Raw genomic sequence first — 22,280 nt, 5'->3', positions numbered from 1 at the left:
ATTTTGTACTGTCAAAATTCATGAAGGTCCAAAACCAGAAATCTTCAAATTACAAGGACGAAAACCAAACAAAAAGTTTTACAGGGTGGAAAACTGAAAATGGCCTATATTATAGGGGGTTAAAGCACTGTTAACCCAAATATAAAAATAGGAATGTGAACCAGTAACAAAAAAAAAAAGAGGGGGGCCAAACCAAATCTCTCTAATGGGACACAAACCTAAAATTAGGCAAGCCTAATCTATTCCTACCAATGAGAAAATCAGAAATCTAGTTACAAAGTTTTTTAGTTAAAAAAAAAGAATAGCAACAATGAAAAATTCACCACAACAATATAGATTGTGGCAGAAACTACCAACAAGAAAAGCTTAATATGAGAAATCAGAAATCTAGTTTAATATGAGAAATCAGAAACTATACCAAAAATATAGTTTTCTAAACTAATCTATTACATCTGGGCTTCGAAAATCAGAAATCTAGTTATAAAGTTTTTTAGTTAAAAAAAAGAATAGCAACAATGAAAAATTCACCACAACAATATAGATTGTGGCAGAAACTATACCAACAAGAAAAGCTTAATATGAGAATACATTTGACATATTATAACAGAATAAAAATACTTTTTACATTTACTAATAATAATATAAGAAATTTAATGTTCACCATTTCACCTAAACTGACCTCGATTAGACTCTTAATATTAGTAATTCGGGTAGATTTTTTTTGTCAAAAAATGAAAACTATTTGGGGTAGATATTATGGTCAATTTGTAAATAAATAAGAATAAAAAACAATATGTTATGACAAAAAATGTAGAAAAAATATATATTCTCTGCTTTTTTTAACGGTGAGTGTCGTCTTTCTCTCCCTCATGGTCTCTCAAGTAACTTCTTTTTTTTCATGAGAATTGAATGGAAATATTTGAAATCAGGAGGTTGTCACCCAAGTTGTTACACCAAGAGTAGAGTTCCTTCCCAACCTAGTCAAAAAATCTACACATACATTGCCTTTCATGGAGTACATGTTTGAACACCAAACCTGCGAGATGATCTAACAAACTTGTGATTTTAGCTAGTAAAGAAGTATAAGCATGGAAGGAGTGAGATTGTCCGTCAATAAGTAGGTTAATGATCTCAGTGGAGTCTATCTCACACTCAACATGGAACACCGCATTGTTTATCAAAAGGACCAAACCATTATAAATTCCAAACAACTCAGCGATAAGCGCATCGCCGCAACCATCATTAGATGAGAATCCAGCCACCCAATTTCCCACAGCTTCTCGAATTAATCCTCCTGAACCGATGACACCAGTTTGATCACAAATGCCATCCACATTGAGTTTATATTTACCCAATGGGGGAGCTTTCCATTTGATCTTGATTCTATTATTATCTGCACATGAATCAGTTGTAGACAACAAAGCCATATCCTTAACCATTAGGTTAATTTGTCGGATCATATCGCTGGCTTTCCAAGTTTTATCACCCAAAACAATGTTGTTTCTCTAGCGCCGTATCCACCATATAGCAGCGGTAAACTTTAAACTTGCTGGTCCAGTAGCCATGTGTTTTAGCCAAGTATTAAATACAAATATATAAACTACTACAAATCTTATTTATTTTTGTTTATTTAAAAAAAATATTATTTATTTCTGTTAATGAGCACAATTTTATTGTTTGACTTTATATATTTATTAAAATCAACATGGCATAAAAACATGTTTATGTATATAAAAGCACATAAAATCCGCAATGGACAATAGCGGTGTAACAGTTTGGTTTGGAACAATTTTCATTCAAAAAAAAGTTCGGTTTGGAACAATTTTCACTCCTTTTCAAAAAAGGAACTGAAACAAGCAAATTGGTTTGGTGATCAGTTTATTTGAAAATAGAATTAAAAAAATTCATATTCTCACAAATTTGTATTTCATGCAATCAACATATATCATACTAAAATATTTTATGAAACTTTATATTTCATATTGTGTTTTTTCATGCTCTCTATTTTTTCAAACAACTTTTACAACCCACAAATGGACGATAACAACGCTCACCAGGAACGATGGGTTAGGTGTAGTTGAGGACTAGGGTTTCTTTTCTAGACGAAATGAAATAGAGTCTAAGTGATCAGATGAGTTGATGATGATGGGAGAAAGTGAATGGATTAATGAGTATTTTATGTTGAGCTTTAATTTTGGACCTAAGTATGTGAGGAGGGATAATATTAGTGAAATGAGGAATGGGGTTACCATCGGTTCGGTTCATCGGTTCCTTGAATCTCACAATGAAAAACTGAGAACTCAACCAACCAAGGTCAGTTTATATTGGTTCGGTTTGATTTTGAACCGAAGCAGAAAAGGTCGATTACTTTTTCGGTTTGGTTCAATTTGGACTATCTGTCTCAATCACTTACATCCCTAATGGACAAAATGAAAATATTTTAACGATTTTTCACATATAAAATAAAAAAAATTCTAATAAAAATACTACATTATTGTTAGTTATTTGAAAATAATTACGAGTTTTCAAAATTTTACCGATGTGACTTTATATACTAATTACAAGTCAACTTGACATAAAAATATGTTTGTACACTTATAATCTACAAATACATTATAAAAATACTATTTTGATATTTTATAAATATTTATAACTTTATAAAATTTTATGATATTGACTTTGTGTATCATCTATAAGTCAATGGGCCAGAAAAATTTGTTTCTTTATATATAAATATATAAAATCTGCAAATATTGGAACAGATTATCATATATAAAATACTCTTTAAATTCCTTTCTTTAAAAAATAGTTGTTTATCCTTAAAAAGGTTATAACAAACTGCCTCAATATTTTCGTTTGTTATGAATTAGTAAAAACAAAAAAGGAAATGTTAATCGGGGTTTAGACATTGGTTAATGATACTAAAAAGGAAATTGTATAGTAATTATTGTATTGAAAATTGTGTAATCAATCCATATAAAATAAAAAAAAATAAAAAAATCATTTTTGATAATAACTTATTTTTTTGGTATCCTTAACTAGTACTCCGAAGACACCAGTTAACCTGACACACGAAAAATGCTTAGTGTCAAATAAGTAGAATGGAACATGATTGACTTTTTGCTGGTTATTTTTATTTTTTATAATTAGAGATTAGAAGATTAAAGGCAAATAGTTGAAATGTTTTGTGAATATTATAAAAAATAAAAAAAACATAAATGATGATGAGTATGGTGGTTTTTGAATAATAATTTATGAAATAAAGATATCGTTTAACTATCTAGAAAATCTAATGACGTAGAATATGAGATTAACCACCCTATTAAACTATCTAGCAAGTTTTTTTGTTCGGGATTCGAACCACAACCCCTGCATATAATAATGCATTGTCTTACCAACTGAATTATGCTCATGAGACCTTTCTAGCAAGTTAATTAAGTAACTAATGCATAAAAATGCATATATAGTATTCTCCCTCCCATATATTATGTATCAAGTTTTCGCTCTAGGGTTAAATATGTTTTTAGCAACCATAAGTATATAAACTTTTCATTTTAACCTCTCTAAAAAATTTCATTGCCTTTTACTCCCCTAAAAGTTTTGTATTTTCATATTTGGTCTCTCTTTTTAAGTAAACTCATATGTATAATTCATATTTTTGAATAAAATTTTACAGAAATTTATAATACTATAAGAATCTCTTCCAAAAAAATTATAATTTTCTATCAAGACATAATTAAATATGAATTTTTATATTTTTGGTGGTTAAATATTCATATTTAATTCATGTTTTTTTTTTAAATTATATTTTTTTTGGAAGAGATTTTTACAATATATACTACACATTTATGTAGAATTTCATTAAAAAATACACTAGTTGACTTAAAAATAGGGACAAAAAATGGTGATTAAAAATTTTATACGAATTAAAAGTCGAAGAAAATTTTTAGAGAGATTAAAACAAAAATTTCATATATTTATATGAACAAAAAAATATATTTAACCCTTCATTCTATTATTACTTAGACCATGTTCTTTTAGCTCTACCCTTCATTCCATTTCCTATCTTATCTTCCGTAAAGTAACCAACACTTTTCTAAAAGTGGTAACTTCCTTTTCATTTCTTATCTTATCTTTTGTAAAGCAACCAGCAATACTTAGAAGATAAAATTAAATCAATATTTCAGAAGAAGGATTTTCTTTCCCAATTAGAAATCTTATGACATTGCGAGAGATACATAATTTAGTGCATTAAGATAAGATACAATACATACCACTTCCTAGTAAAACTCCAGAGAAAAGCGACTAAAAATATTCCAATCTGAATCATGGTTAATGAGATTAATAAAGTTTCATGAAACATGTATACTTACTAAAATTTCCCTAAAAAAAAAATGTATACTTACTAAAAGTAAATTTGACTTCATCAACTAAATGTGAAGCAAAGAAAATTATTGATAAAAGTCACATCACAAAGCATAAGGAGTGCTTTGGATGGAACCAAAATTAAAAGCAAAAATTTCATCATACCAAAATAAATAAATAGAAGGGAAAACAAGCCTAAATTTTCTTAACCTGTACAAGAACTCACGAAGACTTCAACATAAAATGTTAACTTTTAAGCAGTTGCAAACTCTTTGAGAACCTTCATTTCGACCTTTTAACCATATGAACAGGGAGAAATAAAAGAAGAAGAAAAAAGTTGATAAGATTTATGTGTAAAAATGTTTTCATTTATAATTTCTTAAATTTCCATCAAAAAAGCACGAAGAAACATCATCCCTATGAAGAACTAACACAGACACGTACACCGGACTCAACAATGGCATTGATTTGTTGACAGCGGTAGTAATTTGAGAATATAAAATATTTGATTATGATCACAATTGTAGGTAACGGACATGGACACATGTCGAACACCAAACACAACTTCGATCATGCTGCAAATTAAACATCCATCACAGTAAATTCAGACAATATTTTGAACTGCACAAACATCATTCACTTACAGAATCACAAACATGCAATCTTGAGATTGTGGAGTAAGCTTCCTCTTATTGAGAGAACAACAACAAGACAGTTAACTTTATGATTATCCTTTTCTTTTCTCTTCTTGCACCCACGAAAAGTCTCACGTCCTCAAATATTCATCTAGCTTTCTCTTTTTCATATAAGGATTGGTGAATATCACATCCTCCTCTATGCTGTTTTTCTCCTTCAACACGTGGATTCCCATTTGTGCACGACTTAATGTTCTAATCTCATCCTCGCTTGGATTCAATGACCTCCCTAACAACTTAAGCTCCACATAAATCCATTCATTTTCTAACAGTACTTCCTCCAGTTCACAAACGAGTTTCCCGGGATAATCTTGGCTATATAGTCTAATATTTTCTTCCAATCTCAAATCAAATAGACATGTATGATTCGGTTCAAAGCGGAAAGGGCAACAACGCATCAAACAATATTCACAGCCATTGACAAACAAATTGACTCTTACGTTAATCACATCATTACAAAATCCAAGAAGAACAATAGAACGTATAAAAGGGATCTTTTTACGAAACCAGAAAGAAATTGTTTGTCCCGTGATTTGGTGTTGGAACCAGTCTGGAATCCCCTCTGTTCCGTTTGGGAGAAGAATATAGGTGCATCCAGCCTCATGTAGTTTCTGGTAGTTTAGCATGTGATATATTACAATATAGATTAGATATGAAAATCAAATAATAGTGCAAGATAAAACAACAAACCTGTCTAAATAACATTCTTCTACTTGATGGATTCAATGATTCGCATTGCCTTGCAGAAAGCCTTTCTATATTTGGTGGAATCCCTCTAATTTCCTCAAGATAGTCACAACGACTCAAATTGATGGCCCTAAGAAGGTGACATTCGTTAAGGCATTCGGGAAGAACTTTTAAATTGCTTCCCCATATGTCTAGATATCTCACATTAACACACCACTTGAGAAGTAGTGGGAGACATTCATCTGAGAAGTTGTTATATTTGAGATTTAGATGTTCCACATTTGAAAACATTGTGGAACTGAACGTATCATTATGATTAGGCAATAATAAACGGCAATATGAAGCAGTAATCTTTGTCAATTTTGACAATTCCATCTGAGTTGAAAACCTGAGCATTTCATCTTGGCATATTATTAGGTCACGAAGTTTGTTGGAACAAAATGTGTTTCACAATGAACCTTATTAAGTTTTGATGATAACAAGGTATTAAAAATTGTCAATTGGTTATTACTAATAATTGTTCAAGTGTATAGGACCAAAGGCTACTCAAGTTATTTCAATAGGTCTTTGAAGAACAATGGAAAGAAAAAGAAATTCTGAGCATCTGAAGAAAACTGCTCCTGAAGCTAAACTGCTCCTGAAGAGATGACGTCATCAGAAGCAGAAGGTCATCAGAAGCAAAAGTTTTCATCAGAAGCAATATTTTCACCAGAAGCTACATTTGATCCTTTAATCAAACTGAAGATTCAAAGTAGCTGATTCTCAATTCAGTCTTATCAAAGAAGAACGAAGAATTGAAAGGGAGGTATCAACGGATATATGGATAGCACTGAGCACTTGTCTCTCATTAATAGAGTTGACAAAGTACAAGTGTACAACCACTACCTCCACTACTCTGTTTTCTGTCTACGCTACAAGACAAAACAACAGCCATGCCTGCAGAATTTGTACACTCAAGATGGGAATGAATTTGAAGCTTATTCTTCAAAGGACTACACCCAAATCAGGCAAAGGATCACTGGTGGATAATCAAAGGATTTCAAACGACTCTTTAGACGTGCTGATTATCTCAACGTCTCTTTCACGCCTCTATATAAAGGAGTGAAGACTTGAAGATTGTAGAGATAGAGATACATAAGTTTAAAAGCGCCAAAACTCTGTCAATTTGATTCTACAAAGCACACTGAATTTCTGCACTGATTTGATACATCTTAGAAATTCAAAGTCTAGAGTCTTTTCTGTATTGTATTGTGAACACCACTGATTGTATATCAAGTGTTCAATTCAAACTCAATTCTCTGTATTTTTGTTTGATTAGAAGTCTCTTGCCTGCGTGCTTGAGCATTAGAAGTCTCTTGCTTAGTGCTTGAGCATTGGAAGACTCTTGCGTGTGTGCTTGAGCATAGTTTTGTGAAGTCTCTTACTTAGAAAGTATTGAGCAGTTGTAATCTTGTGATTATAGTGAAATCTCCTTGGAAGTGCAAGGGGGACTGGACTACTTCCGTGTTGTGGAAGGAACCAGGATAACTGCTTGTGTCTTTGTCTTTCTTTTCTCTGCTCTGTTCTTTTCCGCTGCAATCTGACTCTAATCATTTCATCAGAAGCAATCAAACTGCTTCTGAAGTTTTATCAGAAGAAGTAATTTTTTAAGAGAAAAAGAAAACACAATTCAACCCCCCCCCCTTCTTGTGTTTTTCACCTTCAATTGGTATCAGAGCAGGCTCTGTTATCACAGCACTTAACCGTGTTACAGTTCAAGATCTATTAGAAAAACATGTCTGGAGATGAGGAATCAGTTACTACAAAATACACAAGTGTCAAGCATGACTATGATACTGCTGACAAGAAAACAGACTCTGGAAAAGCTCCAAAGTTTAATGGAGATCCAGAAGAGTTTTCATGGTGGAAAACTAATATGTACAGCTTTATCATGGGATTGGATGAAGAGTTATGGGACATACTGGAAGATGGAGTTGATGATCTGGATTTGGATGAAGAAGGAGCTGCTATAGACAGAAGAATACATACTCCTGCTCAGAAGAAGCTTTATAAGAAACACCACAAGATAAGAGGAATCATTGTGGCTTCTATACCTCGCACCGAATACATGAAAATGAGTGACAAATCTACTGCGAAGGCTATGTTTGCTTCTCTATGTGCAAACTTTGAAGGCAGCAAGAAAGTAAAAGAGGCTAAAGCTTTGATGCTAGTTCATCAGTATGAACTTTTCAGAATGAAGGATGATGAGAGTATAGAAGAAATGTACTCAAGATTTCAAACTTTAGTTTCTGGATTGCAAATACTGAAGAAAAGCTATGTTGCTTCTGATCATGTTAGTAAGATTTTGAGAAGCTTACCTTCAAGATGGAGACTCAAAGTAACTGCTATTGAGGAAGCTAAGGATCTAAATACTTTAAGTGTTGAAGATCTTGTTAGCTCACTCAAAGTGCATGAAATGAGTTTAAATGAGCATGAAACCTCTAAGAAGAGTAAATCCATTGCTTTACCATCTAAAGGAAAGACCTCAAAATCTTCCAAAGCCTACAAAGCCAGTGAATCTGAAGAAGAATCACCTGATGGAGATTCTGATGAAGATCAATCTGTAAAAATGGCTATGCTGTCCAACAAGCTTGAGTATCTGGCAAGGAAGCAGAAGAAATTTTTGAGCAAGAGAGGTAGCTACAAGAACTCCAAGAAAGAAGATCAGAAGGGATGCTTCAATTGTAAGAAGCCTGGTCATTTCATTGCTGATTGCCCTGATCTTCAGAAGGAGAAGTTTAAAGGCAAATCCAAGAAATCAAGCTTCAACTCTAGTAAATTCAGAAAGCAAATCAAAAAGAGCTTGATGGCGACCTGGGAAGATTTGGATAGTGAATCTGGTTCTGATAAAGAAGAAGCTGATGATGATGCTAAGGCAGCCGTTGGGTTAGTGGCAACAGTATCATCAGAAGCAGTATCAGAAGCTGAATCAGATTCAGAAGATGAAAATGAGGTATATTCCAAAATCCCTAGACAAGAACTTGTTGATTCTCTAAAAGAACTTTTATCACTGTTTGAACACAGAACCAATGAGTTGACAGATTTAAAAGAAAAATATGTTGATTTGATGAAACAACAAAAGTCAACTCTATTGGAACTGAAAGCTTCTGAAGAAGAACTCAAAGGGTTTAACCTCATATCAACAACATATGAAGATAGACTCAAGAGTCTTTGTCAGAAGCTACAAGAAAAATGTGATAAAGGTTCAGGCAATAAACATGAGATTGCCTTGGATGATTTTATTATGGCTGGAATAGACAGAAGCAAAGTTGCTTCTATGATCTACAGCACATACAAGAACAAAGGCAAAGGGATTGGATATTCTGAGGAGAAATCCAAAGAATACAGTCTCAAGAGCTACTGTGATTGTATCAAGGATGGATTGAAATCCACCTTTGTGCCTGAAGGTACAAATGTTATAACTGCTGTTCAGTCAAAACCTGAAGCTTCTGACTCACAGGCTAAGATCACATCAAAGCCAGAAAACCTTAAGATCAAGGTAATGACAAAATCTGATCCTAAAAGTCAAAAGATTAAAATTCTGAAAAGATCAGAACCTGTTCATCAGAATCTGATTAAACCAGAATCTAAAATCCCAAAACAAAAGGATCAGAAGAACAAAGCAGCTACTGCTTCTGAGAAAACAATACCAAAAGGTGTCAAACCTAAAGTATTGAATGATCAGAAGCCACTCAGCATTCACCCTAAGGTACAAGGGAGGAAAAGTAAAACCTCCAAAACTAACCCAAAAGGACCCATGAAGATATGGGTACCTAAATCTGAATTGGCCAAAAATGCAGGTGTGCTTAAGGGCAAGAGAGAAACAAAGGTCATGGTACCTAGACAGCGGATGTTCAAGGCACATGACTGGAGAGAAAGCTTTGTTCCTTACCCTTACAATGAAAGATGGAGGAGAAGTGAAGTTTGGTGGCAACCAAACTGGAAAGATCATTGGTACAGGTATTATTGGTAATTCCTCCATCTCAAATAATAATGTGTGGCTAGTAGATGGTCTGAAGCATAACCTATTGAGCATTAGTCAATTTTGTGACAATGGGTATGATGTAACGTTAAGTAAGACCAACTGCACACTAGTCAACAAGGATGACAAATCCATTACATTCAAGGGAAAGAGAGTTGAGAATGTCTATAAAATAAATTTCTCTGATCTGGCTGATCAGAAGGTAGTTTGCCTTCTGTCAATGAATGATAAAAAATGGGTATGGCATAAAAGGTTGGGACATGCTAATTGGAGATTAATTTCTAAAATTAGCAAGTTACAACTGGTCAAAGGATTGCCTAACATTGATTATCATTCAGATGCACTTTGTGGTGCATGTCAGAAAGGGAAAATTGTGAAAAGTTCTTTCAAATCTAAAGACATTGTATCAACCTCCATACCCTTAGAATTACTCCATATTGATCTTTTTGGTCCAGTTAACACTGCATCTTTATATGGAAGCAAATATGGATTAGTCATTGTTGATGATTACAGCAGATGGACTTGGGTAAAATTCATTAAAAGTAAAGACTATGCATGTGAAGTGTTTAGCAGCTTCTGCACTCAAATACAATCTGAAAAAGAATTGAAAATTTTGAAAGTCAGAAGTGATCATGGTGGAGAATTTGAAAATGAGCCATTTGAACTCTTTTGTGAAAAACATGGGATTTTCCATGAGTTTTCCTCTCCTAGAACTCCACAACAAAATGGGGTTGTAGAGAGAAAGAACAGAACATTACAAGAAATGGCAAGAACCATGATCCATGAAAACAACTTAGCTAAACATTTTTGGGCAGAAGCAGTCAATACTTCATGTTATATTCAAAATAGGATCTATATCAGACCTATGTTGGAGAAAACAGCATATGAACTCTTTAAAGGAAGAAGACCCAATATCTCTTACTTTCATCAGTTTGGATGTACTTGTTACATCTTAAACACTAAAGACTATCTGAAGAAATTTGATGCCAAGGCTCAAAGAGGAATCTTTTTAGGTTACTCTGAAAGGTCAAAGGCATACAGAGTGTATAATTCAGAAACACAATGTGTTGAAGAATCTATGCATGTAAAATTTGATGATAGAGAGCCTGGAAGTAAAACTTCAGAGCAAAGTGAAAGTAATGTAGGTACAACTGATTCTGAAGATGCATCAGAATCTGATCAACCTTCTGATTCTGAAAAGTATACAGAAGTTGAATCTAGTCCAGAAGCTGAAATCACTCCAGAAGCTGAGTCTAATTCAGAAGCAGAACCTAGCCCAAAAGTACAGAATGAAATTGCTTCTGAGGACTTTCAAGATAACACTCAGCAGGTTATTCAACCTAAATTCAAGCACAAATCTTCACATCCTGAGGAGTTAATCATTGGAAGCAAAGATAGTCCTAGAAGAACAAGATCACATTTTAGACAAGAAGAGTCTTTAATAGGACTGCTTTCAATAATTGAGCCTAAAACTGTTGAAGAAGCTCTCTCAGATGATGGATGGATATTAGCTATGCAAGAAGAGCTAAATCAATTCCAAAGGAATGATGTGTGGGATCGGGTACCCAAACCTTCTCAGAAGAACATTATTGGAACAAAATGGGTATTCAGAAACAAGCTGAATGAACAAGGAGAAGTAACCAGAAACAAAGCCAGACTTGTTGCTCAAGGCTACAGTCAACAAGAAGGCATTGATTACACTGAAACATTTGCTCCAGTTGCAAGATTGGAAGCAATCAGGTTACTTCTATCCTACGCAATTAATCATGGCATAATATTATATCAAATGGATGTCAAAAGTGCATTTCTTAATGGTGTCATTGAAGAAGAAGTGTATGTTAAACAACCTCCTGGGTTTGAGGATCTTAAGCATCCTGACCATGTTTATAAACTTAAGAAATCACTATATGGCTTGAAACAAGCTCCCAGAGCTTGGTATGATAGACTAAGTAATTTCTTAATTAAAAATGATTTTGAAAGAGGACAAGTTGACACAACACTCTTCAGAAGGACTCTTAAGAAAGATATTTTGATTGTGCAAATATATGTTGATGATATAATATTTGGTTCTACTAATGCATCTCTTTGCAAAGAATTTTCTAAGTTAATGCAGGATGAATTTGAAATGAGTATGATGGGAGAATTGAAATTCTTTCTGGGAATTCAAATCAACCAAAGTAAAGAAGGAGTATATGTTCATCAAACAAAATATACAAAGGAGCTTCTGAAGAAGTTCAAGCTAGAAGATTGTAAAGTGATGAACACTCCAATGCATCCAACCTGCACCTTAAGCAAAGAAGATACTGGAACAGTAGTAGACCAGAAGCTATACAGAGGTATGATTGGTTCTCTGTTATACCTCACTGCATCTAGACCTGATATTTTATTCAGTGTATGCTTGTGTGCAAGATTTCAATCAGATCCTAGAGAATCTCATTTAACTGCAGTTAAGAGAATCTTCAGGTATCTGAAAGGAACAACTAATCTTGGACTCCTGTATAGGAAATCCCTAGATTATAAGTTGATTGGATTCTGTGATGCTGATTATGCTGGTGATAGGATTGAAAGAAAATCAACCAGTGGAAATTGTCAATTCCTGGGAGAGAATCTGATATCCTGGGCAAGCAAAAGACAAGCAACTATTGCTATGTCTACAGCAGAAGCAGAATACATTTCAGCTGCAAGTTGTTGCACACAACTACTTTGGATGAAACATCAGTTGGAAGACTATCAGATCAATGCTAACAGTATTCCCATTTATTGTGATAATACTGCTGCTATTTGTTTGTCAAAGAATCCAATTCTACATTCAAGAGCCAAGCATATTGAAATCAAACACCATTTTATCAAAGACTATGTTCAAAAAGGGATTTTAGATATACAATTCATTGATACTGAACATCAATGGGCTGATATATTTACAAAACCTTTGTCTGTTGAAAGATTTGATTTTATTAAGAAAAATTTGAACATGCATTTTGTGTCTGATTGAAAAATTGCTTGCCTCTGAATAAGAAGTTTGGTTCTGAAGTTTATTTAGAAGCATTTTGGTTCATCAGAAGCTCTTAACTGAGGTTCTGAGGAAAATGTGCTTCTGAAGATGACGTCAGCACTAAAACTTCAGAAGTGTTATTCTTTGCTTCTGAATAGCTTGGTTAGTGGGAACGTTGGTAGTTACTTTATGTAACAGCTGTCCCATTACCCAAAAGGTAGGTTTCTGAAAAGTCTCTGACGTGGTCTATTTGTATTGGAGTATAACAAAAAGGGCAATGATGTTTTATTCGCTTTTTAACATACTTACACGCGCCCCCAATTTGTCATTAATGCTGTGTTTGTTTGTCCCTTCTGAATTACAAACGTTTTAATAAAAACACTAAGTCAATTCACACACTTCTCACTTCACAACAAACACTTTCTATTTTCTTCTCAACCCTCTGCGAAAGTAAGCGCATTCTCTCAACCTCTCAAAACACCTTAGAACCCTAAATCTACTTCAAATCAATGGCATCTTCAAGTTCTGCTGGTGGTTCTTCATCGAATATGGATATAGATATTCCTGCTTATGAAATCAAAGGAAGAACTATGTCTATTGAGGAATGGGAGTTAATCATTCAAGCGGAAAATCCAGTGGATTTCACTTCTCTAACTCACCATGGGTGCGACTTGGTAAAGTTCTACAAGAAGCAGAAGCTAATGAGTTACTTCAGTCTTCTCAACGGTCCTACTTATGAAGTGCTTGTCAGACAATTCTGGGTAAGAGTTTCAGTGTTTGACAAAGTTGCTGCTAAACAGGAAGAAGCTCAGTTGATTCTGGTTGATCCTACTTTGGAGGGAAAAACCAGAGAAGAAATGGGTCTACTCGCCTTCACTGGGACTGAGATTAGATCAAACGTCATGGGCATTCCTGTAACAATCAATGAGCAAGTGATTGCTCAAGCCATGAGGAGAGATGCTGCTGGGACATACGATGGAGAAGAGATTCCTAACCCCAGAACAAGCCCTTGGAAGGAAATAGTGAACAACACTATCTACGGATCAAAGGATGCTAAGCCTTACAGCACCTTAAGCATGGAAAAGAAAATGCTGCTGAAGATCCAGAATGAAAACATCTTTCCAAAAGGTGGAGGAAATGATCAACCTTCACTTGGTCACAAAGTCTTTCTGCATCACACCATCTCTCAGGAAACAACAATGAACGTTCCTAAGTATATGTTTAAATACATGATCAAGGAACTCAAGAAGAGTCAGATGGAGAACAGGAAGTACGTTCCTTATGGAAGGCTGCTCTCCATAATCTTTCAAGAAGGAGGACTCCTAAGTGCCCTGAAAGACGTGGGTATTTATGATAATCAGAAGCTGGGAGCAGTCACAGGAAAAATAATCAATGGGGCAACTCTGGTCAAGATGAGGCTGATTTCAACCTGCAAGAAACTAGATACAGATATGCATGAATCTGATGTCATATCTGATCTAGTCACTCATCACATCCCCATCTGCAAGAAAGATCCCCTGGATGTGCAAAGGGCTTACATCTTGGACTACTACAAAAGCTACAACAAGAAGATCAGCCTGAAAGATATCCCAGAAGAAATGTATGGTGGTGATCTGCCTGTGGCCAAAGGCAGAAAATCTAAGAAGAAGCAGATCACCAAGGAAGAATACCTTGCTGAAGATGCTACTGAGGTGGGTGCTCAGAAGCATAAGAAAGCCAAGAAGGAAAAATCTGCTATGTCCACCATTCTTGAGGAAGTGGAGGATTTGGATGAGGTCCCTCTTATCAGTAAAAGGACAAGGAGTACTCAAGAAACAGCAGAACAGCCTGCTTCTGAACAAACTGGTTCTGAACAAGCTGCTTCTGATCAAGCTGCTTCTGAAAAGCCTCCAAGTCCCAAAAAGAAAAGAGAAGCTGCTCTTCAGACCATCAAAAGGAAGAGGTCTAATTTAACAAGAAATCTGAAGACAGCTGAAGGACGAAGGGCAGAAATGTTGGAAGAACTGGAAGAAAACTGGGATGAAGACTCAAGCCCCAAGAAGGCAAAAAGGACTGCAACTTCTGAGCCCATAGTCATGCCCAGTTTCGAAATGACTGAAGAAATGAAGCAGTATGCTAGGGAGTATTCTGCATCCAAGATAGCAGAAAGGAAAAGGATGAAGGTTTTGTATGAAAAAGAAAGGGATGAGCGTCTCAAGGCTGCAGGGTATGTGCCTACTCCTGTCATCGCTGCTTTAGCTTCTGAGTTAGAGCAGGAAACAGTTCAGTATGGAGCAACTCTGCTTTCTCAAGCCTTGAAGAATAAGCAAGCTTCAGGAGCAACTTCATCAGAACCAGCTTCAAAAGCTCCAGAAGCAGTTCATCCAGAAGCTCAGTCTTCAGGTAATCCATCTAAAGCTCCAACTAATACTCAGTCTCTATCTCTACCCTCTTCACCCTCTTCATCATCCACAGAATCTGATGACCAACCCCTTAGCCAACATATAGACAAGCTTCTAAAAACCAAACCTACCAAACTAACAGAATATGGAACACTTGACTATGAGAGTACTCAAATAGAATTTTCAAAAAATAGGATAAAACTGTGTGAGAAATTCAATTTGCCTACTACTCATCCACTATATCCAGATATTCCAGAACCTGTTAGTATACAACAACCTGAACCTACCCAAACAAACTCACCAAATAACCAAACTCCACAAAAAGCCTCTGAAGCAGTTTCAGAAGCAACTACTTCAGAAACCCCCCAACACCAAGAATCCTCAACCCTTCACAACTTAGAAAAACATCTAGGTGGTGAAATGCAACCAACACCCACAAAGGCCTCTAAGACAGTCCCTGAAAAGACTGTCTTGGAAACCCAAACAGAAACCCAAACCATCCCTGAGCAAACTGTTCAGGCGCAAACTGCCTCTGAACAAGTTGCTCCTGACCAAACAACTTCTGACCAACATATACCTTCTGACCAAACAACAGAACAACAACAACAACCAGATTCACCCATTATAATAGACTTAACCTCTGACCAACCTTCCACATCAAATACAACTCAAACTGAACCTTCACCCATCCCTGACCATATCCTGGAGTCTGAGTATATAGAGGAACAACTGATCAGACTTAGTGATGAGATTCAGGCACTGTTTCTTCGCAGAACAGTTCATGTACCTCCTATTCACTATTATGATCAGTGGATGGATCTACAGAAGAGCTTTGATGAGCTGCTGGATCAGCTTAGAACTAAATGTGTGTCATCTCACTCTGCCATGCTGAAGAAGCTGTTGGATGAAATGCATGAAGCAGCTAAGGAGAAAGAGCTGAATTATGTGCCTCTGCTGGACATCACTCCTTTCTATCCAGAAGAAGAGTACATCACAAGGGCTGCTAGAATTCAGGCTGGATATAAAAGAAGAATGAGGGAAAAGGATGAGCTACTTCAGAAGAAGGATGATCAGATCAAGTATCTCTTAGAACAGTTGTATAAGCAAGCCCAACCTTAGTTGCACACCCAACACTAGCTTGTTTTTTACTTTTGTTCTTAGTAGCTATGTCCTTGTATCTTAATCTTTCTTTATATATATTATCATTGTTTCTGGATCTTGTGCTTTTTCACCTTCAATATGTTTTACAAGCTTTAACTCTGATGATATTTACTGTTTTTAATGCTGCTTGCTCTGAAATACTATTCAATATGTTTACTCTTCAATATGTTTTGCTCTGATACTCTTTCTTTTGTTTTTATTCTTTTTGTTGATGACAAAAGGGGGAGTAAATGTATAGTATTTTTTAAGGCACTGAGCCCTACTATAACCACTTCTAAATTTCTTTTAAATACTTCTGATTTGATTTTATGAGTATTTTATTGAAATTTAATTAATAAGAATAGAACTTAGGGGGAGCTTACAAACCTCACCTTAAAGATCTATTAGACTCAGGGGGAGCTTACAAACCTCTATCCCAGTGGTCAACTTATTAATTAGATCAACAACAATTGAACATTTTAAATACTATTGTTTGTCATCATCAAAAAGGGGGAGATTGTTGGAACAAAATGTGTTTCACAATGAACCTTATTAAGTTTTGATGATAACAAGGTATTAAAAATTGTCAATTGGTTATTACTAATAATTGTTCAAGTGTACAGGACCAAAGGCTACTCAAGTTATTTCAATAGGTCTTGGAAGAACAATGGAAAGAAAAAGAAATTCTAAGCATCTGAAGAAAACTGCTCCTGAAGCTAAACTGCTCCTGAAGAGATGACGTCATCAGAAGTAGAAGGTCATCAGAAGCAAAAGTTTTCATCAGAAGCAATATTTTCACCAGAAGCTACATTTGATCCTTTAATCAAACTGAAGATTCAAAGTAGCTGATTCTCAATTCAGTCTTATCAAAGAAGAACGAAGAATTGAAAGGGAGGTATCAACGGATATATGGATAGCACTGAGCACTTGTCTCTCATTAATAGAGTTGACAAAGTACAAGTGTACAACCACTACCTCCACTACTCTGTTTTCTGTCTACGCTACAAGACAAAACAACAGCCATGCCTGCAGATTTTGTACACTCAAGATGGGAATGAATTTGAAGCTTATTCTTCAAAGGACTACACCCAAATCAGGCAAAGGATCACTGGTGGATAATCAAAGGATTTCAAACGACTCTTTAGACGTGCTGATTATCTCAACGTCTCTTTCACGCCTCTATATAAAGGAGTGAAGACTTGAAGATTGTAGAGATAGAGATACATAAGTTTAAAAGCGCCAAAACTCTGTCAATTTGAGTCTACAAAGCACACTGAATTTCTGCACTGATTTGATACATCTTAGAAATTCAAAGTCTAGAGTCTTTTCTGTATTGTATTGTGAACACCACTGATTGTATATCAAGTGTTCAATTCAAACTCAATTCTCTGTATTTTTGTTTGATTAGAAGTCTCTTGCCTGCGTGCTTGAGCATTAGAAGTCTCTTGCTTAGTGCTTGAGCATTGGAAGACTCTTGCGTGTGTGCTTGAGCATAGTTTTGTGAAGTCTCTTACTTAGAAAGTATTGAGCAGTTGTAATCTTGTGATTATAGTGAAATCTCCTTGGAAGTGCAAGGGGGACTGGACTACTTCCGTGTTGTGGAAGGAACCAGGATAACTGCTTGTGTCTTTGTCTTTCTTTTCTCTGCTCTGTTCTTTTCCGCTGCAATCTGACTCTGATCATTTCATCAGAAGCAATCAAACTGCTTCTGAAGTTTTATCAGAAGAAGTAATTTTTTAAGAGAAAAAGAAAACACAATTCAACCCCCCCCTTCTTGTGTTTTTCACCTTCAAAGTTCACTGAGATTTTGAAATGAAAATGACAATTCTCTTATGGAAGTTTCAGACAACCGGATCTCTTTTATATTTATCATCTTGCATAATAATTCTGGAAAACTCTTGAGTCTGAAACACTCATAGAGTTCCAATATCTTAAGAGATGCCAATTGTAAGGGTGGAAAACTCTCGAGCTTGCTGCAATACTTTGCAATTAGGGTTTCAAGTTTATTTAGGTACCCAATCGAGTTGTGAATTGTAATTAAATTATGACAATTTATAAACAACAACTTTTCTAAATTTGGAAGATCGGAGACATTGGGTATACAGGTTAAATATTCACAATAGTCCAATATCAAGACTTTCATATTCTCGAACTTCTGCATAAACACAAAGAAGAAACAAAAACATAAATAAAAATTAGAAAATATACTCTCATAGTGAATTTATAAATATACACAATTGGAAAATGAAATTATATCACTTGCCTTGTTCAAAAAACAAGATGATAGAGACTTGGAAGGATATCCTTTCCATTTTAATACTCTCAAACAACTTGAAAGGTATTTGGGACCTTTAGAAAAATGGCCATTTTCAATGACAAGTGTTTTGAGTTTTTTCATCTTCTTGAAGGCCTTTCCATTCCAGTCTATTACGGGTTCCGTTGAAGGACAATGCAGATATACCATTTCAATTTTACTAGTTCCCTTTTCACAAAAAAAAAAAAAAAAAAAAAAAAATCAACCACAATACAAATAAGATATAACCAAATTTATGTGTAATTAAGTGGAAAAACCGAAGAAAAAAAACTTACTATTATGATATGGTAATATACAAGTCTAAAACGAGCAAAGTTGTGTTAAAGACTAATAACAGATTGTTCATAAATATCAATCTTACTCACAGTGTTTTCTTCTAAAACGTGGATTATATCATCATGACACCATAACCTACTTCGTTCACCCGGCTCTTTAGGAGATTCTTGTCGGACGATTTCTTTGCCCATGTCCTCTATCAAGTCATGTAATCTCACACTAAGACCATATTGGTATATGAGAGATTTTTCAGCCAACACTCCAACATGATGTTTTATGCATCGGCCATAATGATATTTAAGTATATCTTCGAATTCTATCCAGCTACCCCCTTTGAAACAACAAGCAATATCTAGAAAGACACTTTGCTGCTCTTCTTCCAAAGCATCATAGCTTACTTTAAGTATCCTTTGGATCTCTTTATTGGGAATCTTTTCATACCCATCTAATGTGCATTGCCATTCTTCCATGCTCTTTCCAAACAAGTTAGAACCCACTATTTCGAGAACTAACGGAAGGCCGGAAGCATATGCAACTGCACGGTTTAAAACATCGTTATAACTCGAAGGAACTTCACCATTTTTAAAAGCCATCCACCTCAACAATTCAAAAGCTTCTGTCTCATGTAGCCCGTTTACCGCATATGTTCTTTCTATCCCATGGCATGTTAGTAAGTGTTTATCTCGAGTGGTAATGATGACTCTACTTCCATGACCAAACCAATCAAGTCCTCCAGCTAATGCCTCTAGCTGTTCCAGTTTGTCAACATCATCGAGAATCAAAAGAATCTTCATTCTATTTAGTCTTTCCTTTATAAGTGGAATTCCCTCACTAGCATCTCCTAACTTAATGTTCAATTTAACTGTTTTTAAAAGAAGCTCCTTCTGGAGATGTTTCAAGCTATTATGAGTTGAATTCTCTCTAACTTTATGAAGAAAACATACACCTTCAAATTGATCGGCAACAAAATTATAAATTGCTTTTGCAAGTGTTGATTTCCCCATGCCTCCAGTACCATAAAGTCCTACCATGTGTACCCCTTCATCAGATTCCATATCAAGAAGCAATTTCACTTGTTCTACTCGGGACTTTAATCCAACAGGGTATTTGGCTACGTGCAAAACACGTTCGGTCTTGTCCAAGATGTCTCTGACTATCTTCCCAATAAACTCATATTCATATCTATTCACGTCCAATAAGTTTAATTAGTACACACACTACAATCACGATCACATCATTATTTAATTACAACAAAAAAAATTAATACTTGTTTGGGAATATAAATAAAAATGTGGTTTTCTATTTAACTTTAAAGATGAGATTACTCTAGAATAGAAATTAAAGAAAGAAAATATAAAAAGGAATAGGATTTATGTTAAGTGGGGTACCCAGGACTAAAATGGTAGCCTGACAAGTTAGCAGCTTGGTTCAGAGCAACTTTCCATCTCTGCAACCTCTCCATGTTATCCATATCATTTTGAAACCTTTTTTCATGCTTAGCCAATGCTTCACCATAAATACCTCTATGATGTCGCACATTAGTAGGATCCATGCCATAGAAAACAGGCAAAACGACGCGACCCTTTTCCTTGCAGTTAATGATTTGGACAAGTTCATCCAAACAAAATGACGAAGAGGCATAGTTGGCAGAAAACACAGGAATGAAAATTCTAGACTCTTCAATGGCATTGTCGAGTGATCTTTTGATTTCATCCCCTCTTTGAAGTTCACGATCATCCATGAAGGTGTGAATTCCCTTGTCAGTAAGAGCCTTGTAGAGATTACCGGTAAAACCATACCGAGTGTCACTTCCTCTGAAACTGAGGAATACCTGGTATTTGAATCCATAGGAAATGGAAGAGGAAGAGCAAGGTGATTGCATAGCCATCAGAATTGGATAAATAATTGGATGAGAAAAAATAGTTTAGGAATGCAAACTATGAACAAATAAGTAACTGTGGTCTGTGAAGTCTCTAATATATGTAACTATAAAAGGAGAAATCTTATCTTATGATAATAATGGTAATTGTGAAATCTTATCCTTGTGAACCAATCACACAATAATATCATTTAACATTATTGGCGAAACATCATCATTCTCATTTTCCTTCATCCGTGTGGACCAGTCATACAATTATTGACCACCTCTTCCTCCAATTTCCTTCCACTATTTTTCAATTATTGATCAACTTTTTCTTTAATGAAAATCATTGCAGAACCATTATTTTCGTTTTCCTTGTGGCACGTTATTAATTAGACTTCTTAAACTTTTTCATTTATACTTCATGAGAGTAAAATAATACTCAATCGGTTTCACAATACATGTCATTTTTGGAGAATAAGTTTGTTTCACTTTACTTGTCATTTTCATGTTTCAATACAACATTGATTATTGATTTGTCAATAATACCTTTACCTATTTATTACAGAGAGAGAAATAATAGAATAAAATAATAAATGGTTAAGGGTTATAGAATAAACACAAAATTTCATCAAAAATAAAAAAAGTTATTTGATTTCTTGATGTGTGTAATTTCCTCAAAAACAACAAACATTGTGAAATGGAGGGAGTATTATATGAAATGATAATAAATGAAGTTGTTCCGTGGACTCCAAAATCAAACAAGCATATCGCAACGTTAAAAATAATAATGATAATAATAATAAGAGAAATGATATATGTACATCCACTTTTTGACAATTTTTCTCTCATACTCACATTATATTCTTAATCTCTCTCTTCCTTTTCCTCTCTCTATTGTTTTGGACCAATAGAAAGAGAGTAAATAAAAGTTGTCATTAAAGTTGTTAGATATGGTTGTACAAATATCACAAATCTATAATTTATGCTACTATCTTCATCAGTTCCGTGATTGAAATATTAAAATCTCATATGATGTCAACTCAGTGGTAAATACTTGAAAAATTTAATATTAGACAGTTTTTTTTTTTTTGAGGGAAAATATATTAGACAGTTGTAATTTAATATTAGACAGTTGTCAACATCAAAGTAGGAAGTTCAAATTTAATATTAGACAGTTGTAAAATTGTGATTATCATCACAATTAGGGGTGGCAAAATGGATGGATTGGATGGATATGGATTTGGATCCTAGTGGATGGATCAAAAAAGATCCATTAGTCCATTACAATCCACTATTCTTTTTTCTTAAAAAAAACCATCTAGTCCATCCAATTAGAATAAAGTCCATCCAATCCATCCATTATTAGATTTTAATGGATGGATAATCCATCCGATCCATAAATTAAAATGTATAATTTTTTTTTTAAAGTGTATTATTTTTTTTTATAGGTGTATTATTTTTTTAAAGTGTATTTTTTTTTATAGGTGTATTATCAAAATAGCTTATTACGATCTCCTTTTAAAAAACAGCTTATTTATGCAAAAC

General features: G+C 34.6%; 1 protein-coding gene across 1 annotated transcript; it reads right to left on the bottom strand.

Moving 5' to 3' along the window:
- Window positions 1–4,711: 4,711 nt before the first annotated feature.
- LOC11414070 (disease resistance protein RPV1) lies at window positions 4,712–20,909 on the bottom strand. Its single transcript, XM_039827209.1, has 6 exons — window positions 20,260–20,909; window positions 18,961–20,053; window positions 18,545–18,763; window positions 18,077–18,436; window positions 5,751–6,173; window positions 4,712–5,671 (listed from the first exon to the last, which is right to left on the bottom strand). The coding sequence occupies exons 1-6, from the start codon at window positions 20,757–20,759 to the stop codon at window positions 5,132–5,134; spliced, it is 3,135 nt and encodes a 1,044-aa protein (XP_039683143.1). The 5' UTR covers window positions 20,760–20,909; the 3' UTR covers window positions 4,712–5,131.
- Between the last annotated feature and the right edge of the window lie 1,371 nt (window positions 20,910–22,280).

Source organism: Medicago truncatula, chromosome 6 (genome assembly GCF_003473485.1).
Source record: "Medicago truncatula cultivar Jemalong A17 chromosome 6, MtrunA17r5.0-ANR, whole genome shotgun sequence".
NCBI lineage: Eukaryota > Viridiplantae > Streptophyta > Magnoliopsida > Fabales > Fabaceae > Medicago > Medicago truncatula.
This window is presented reverse-complemented; position numbering and strand designations above follow the sequence as displayed.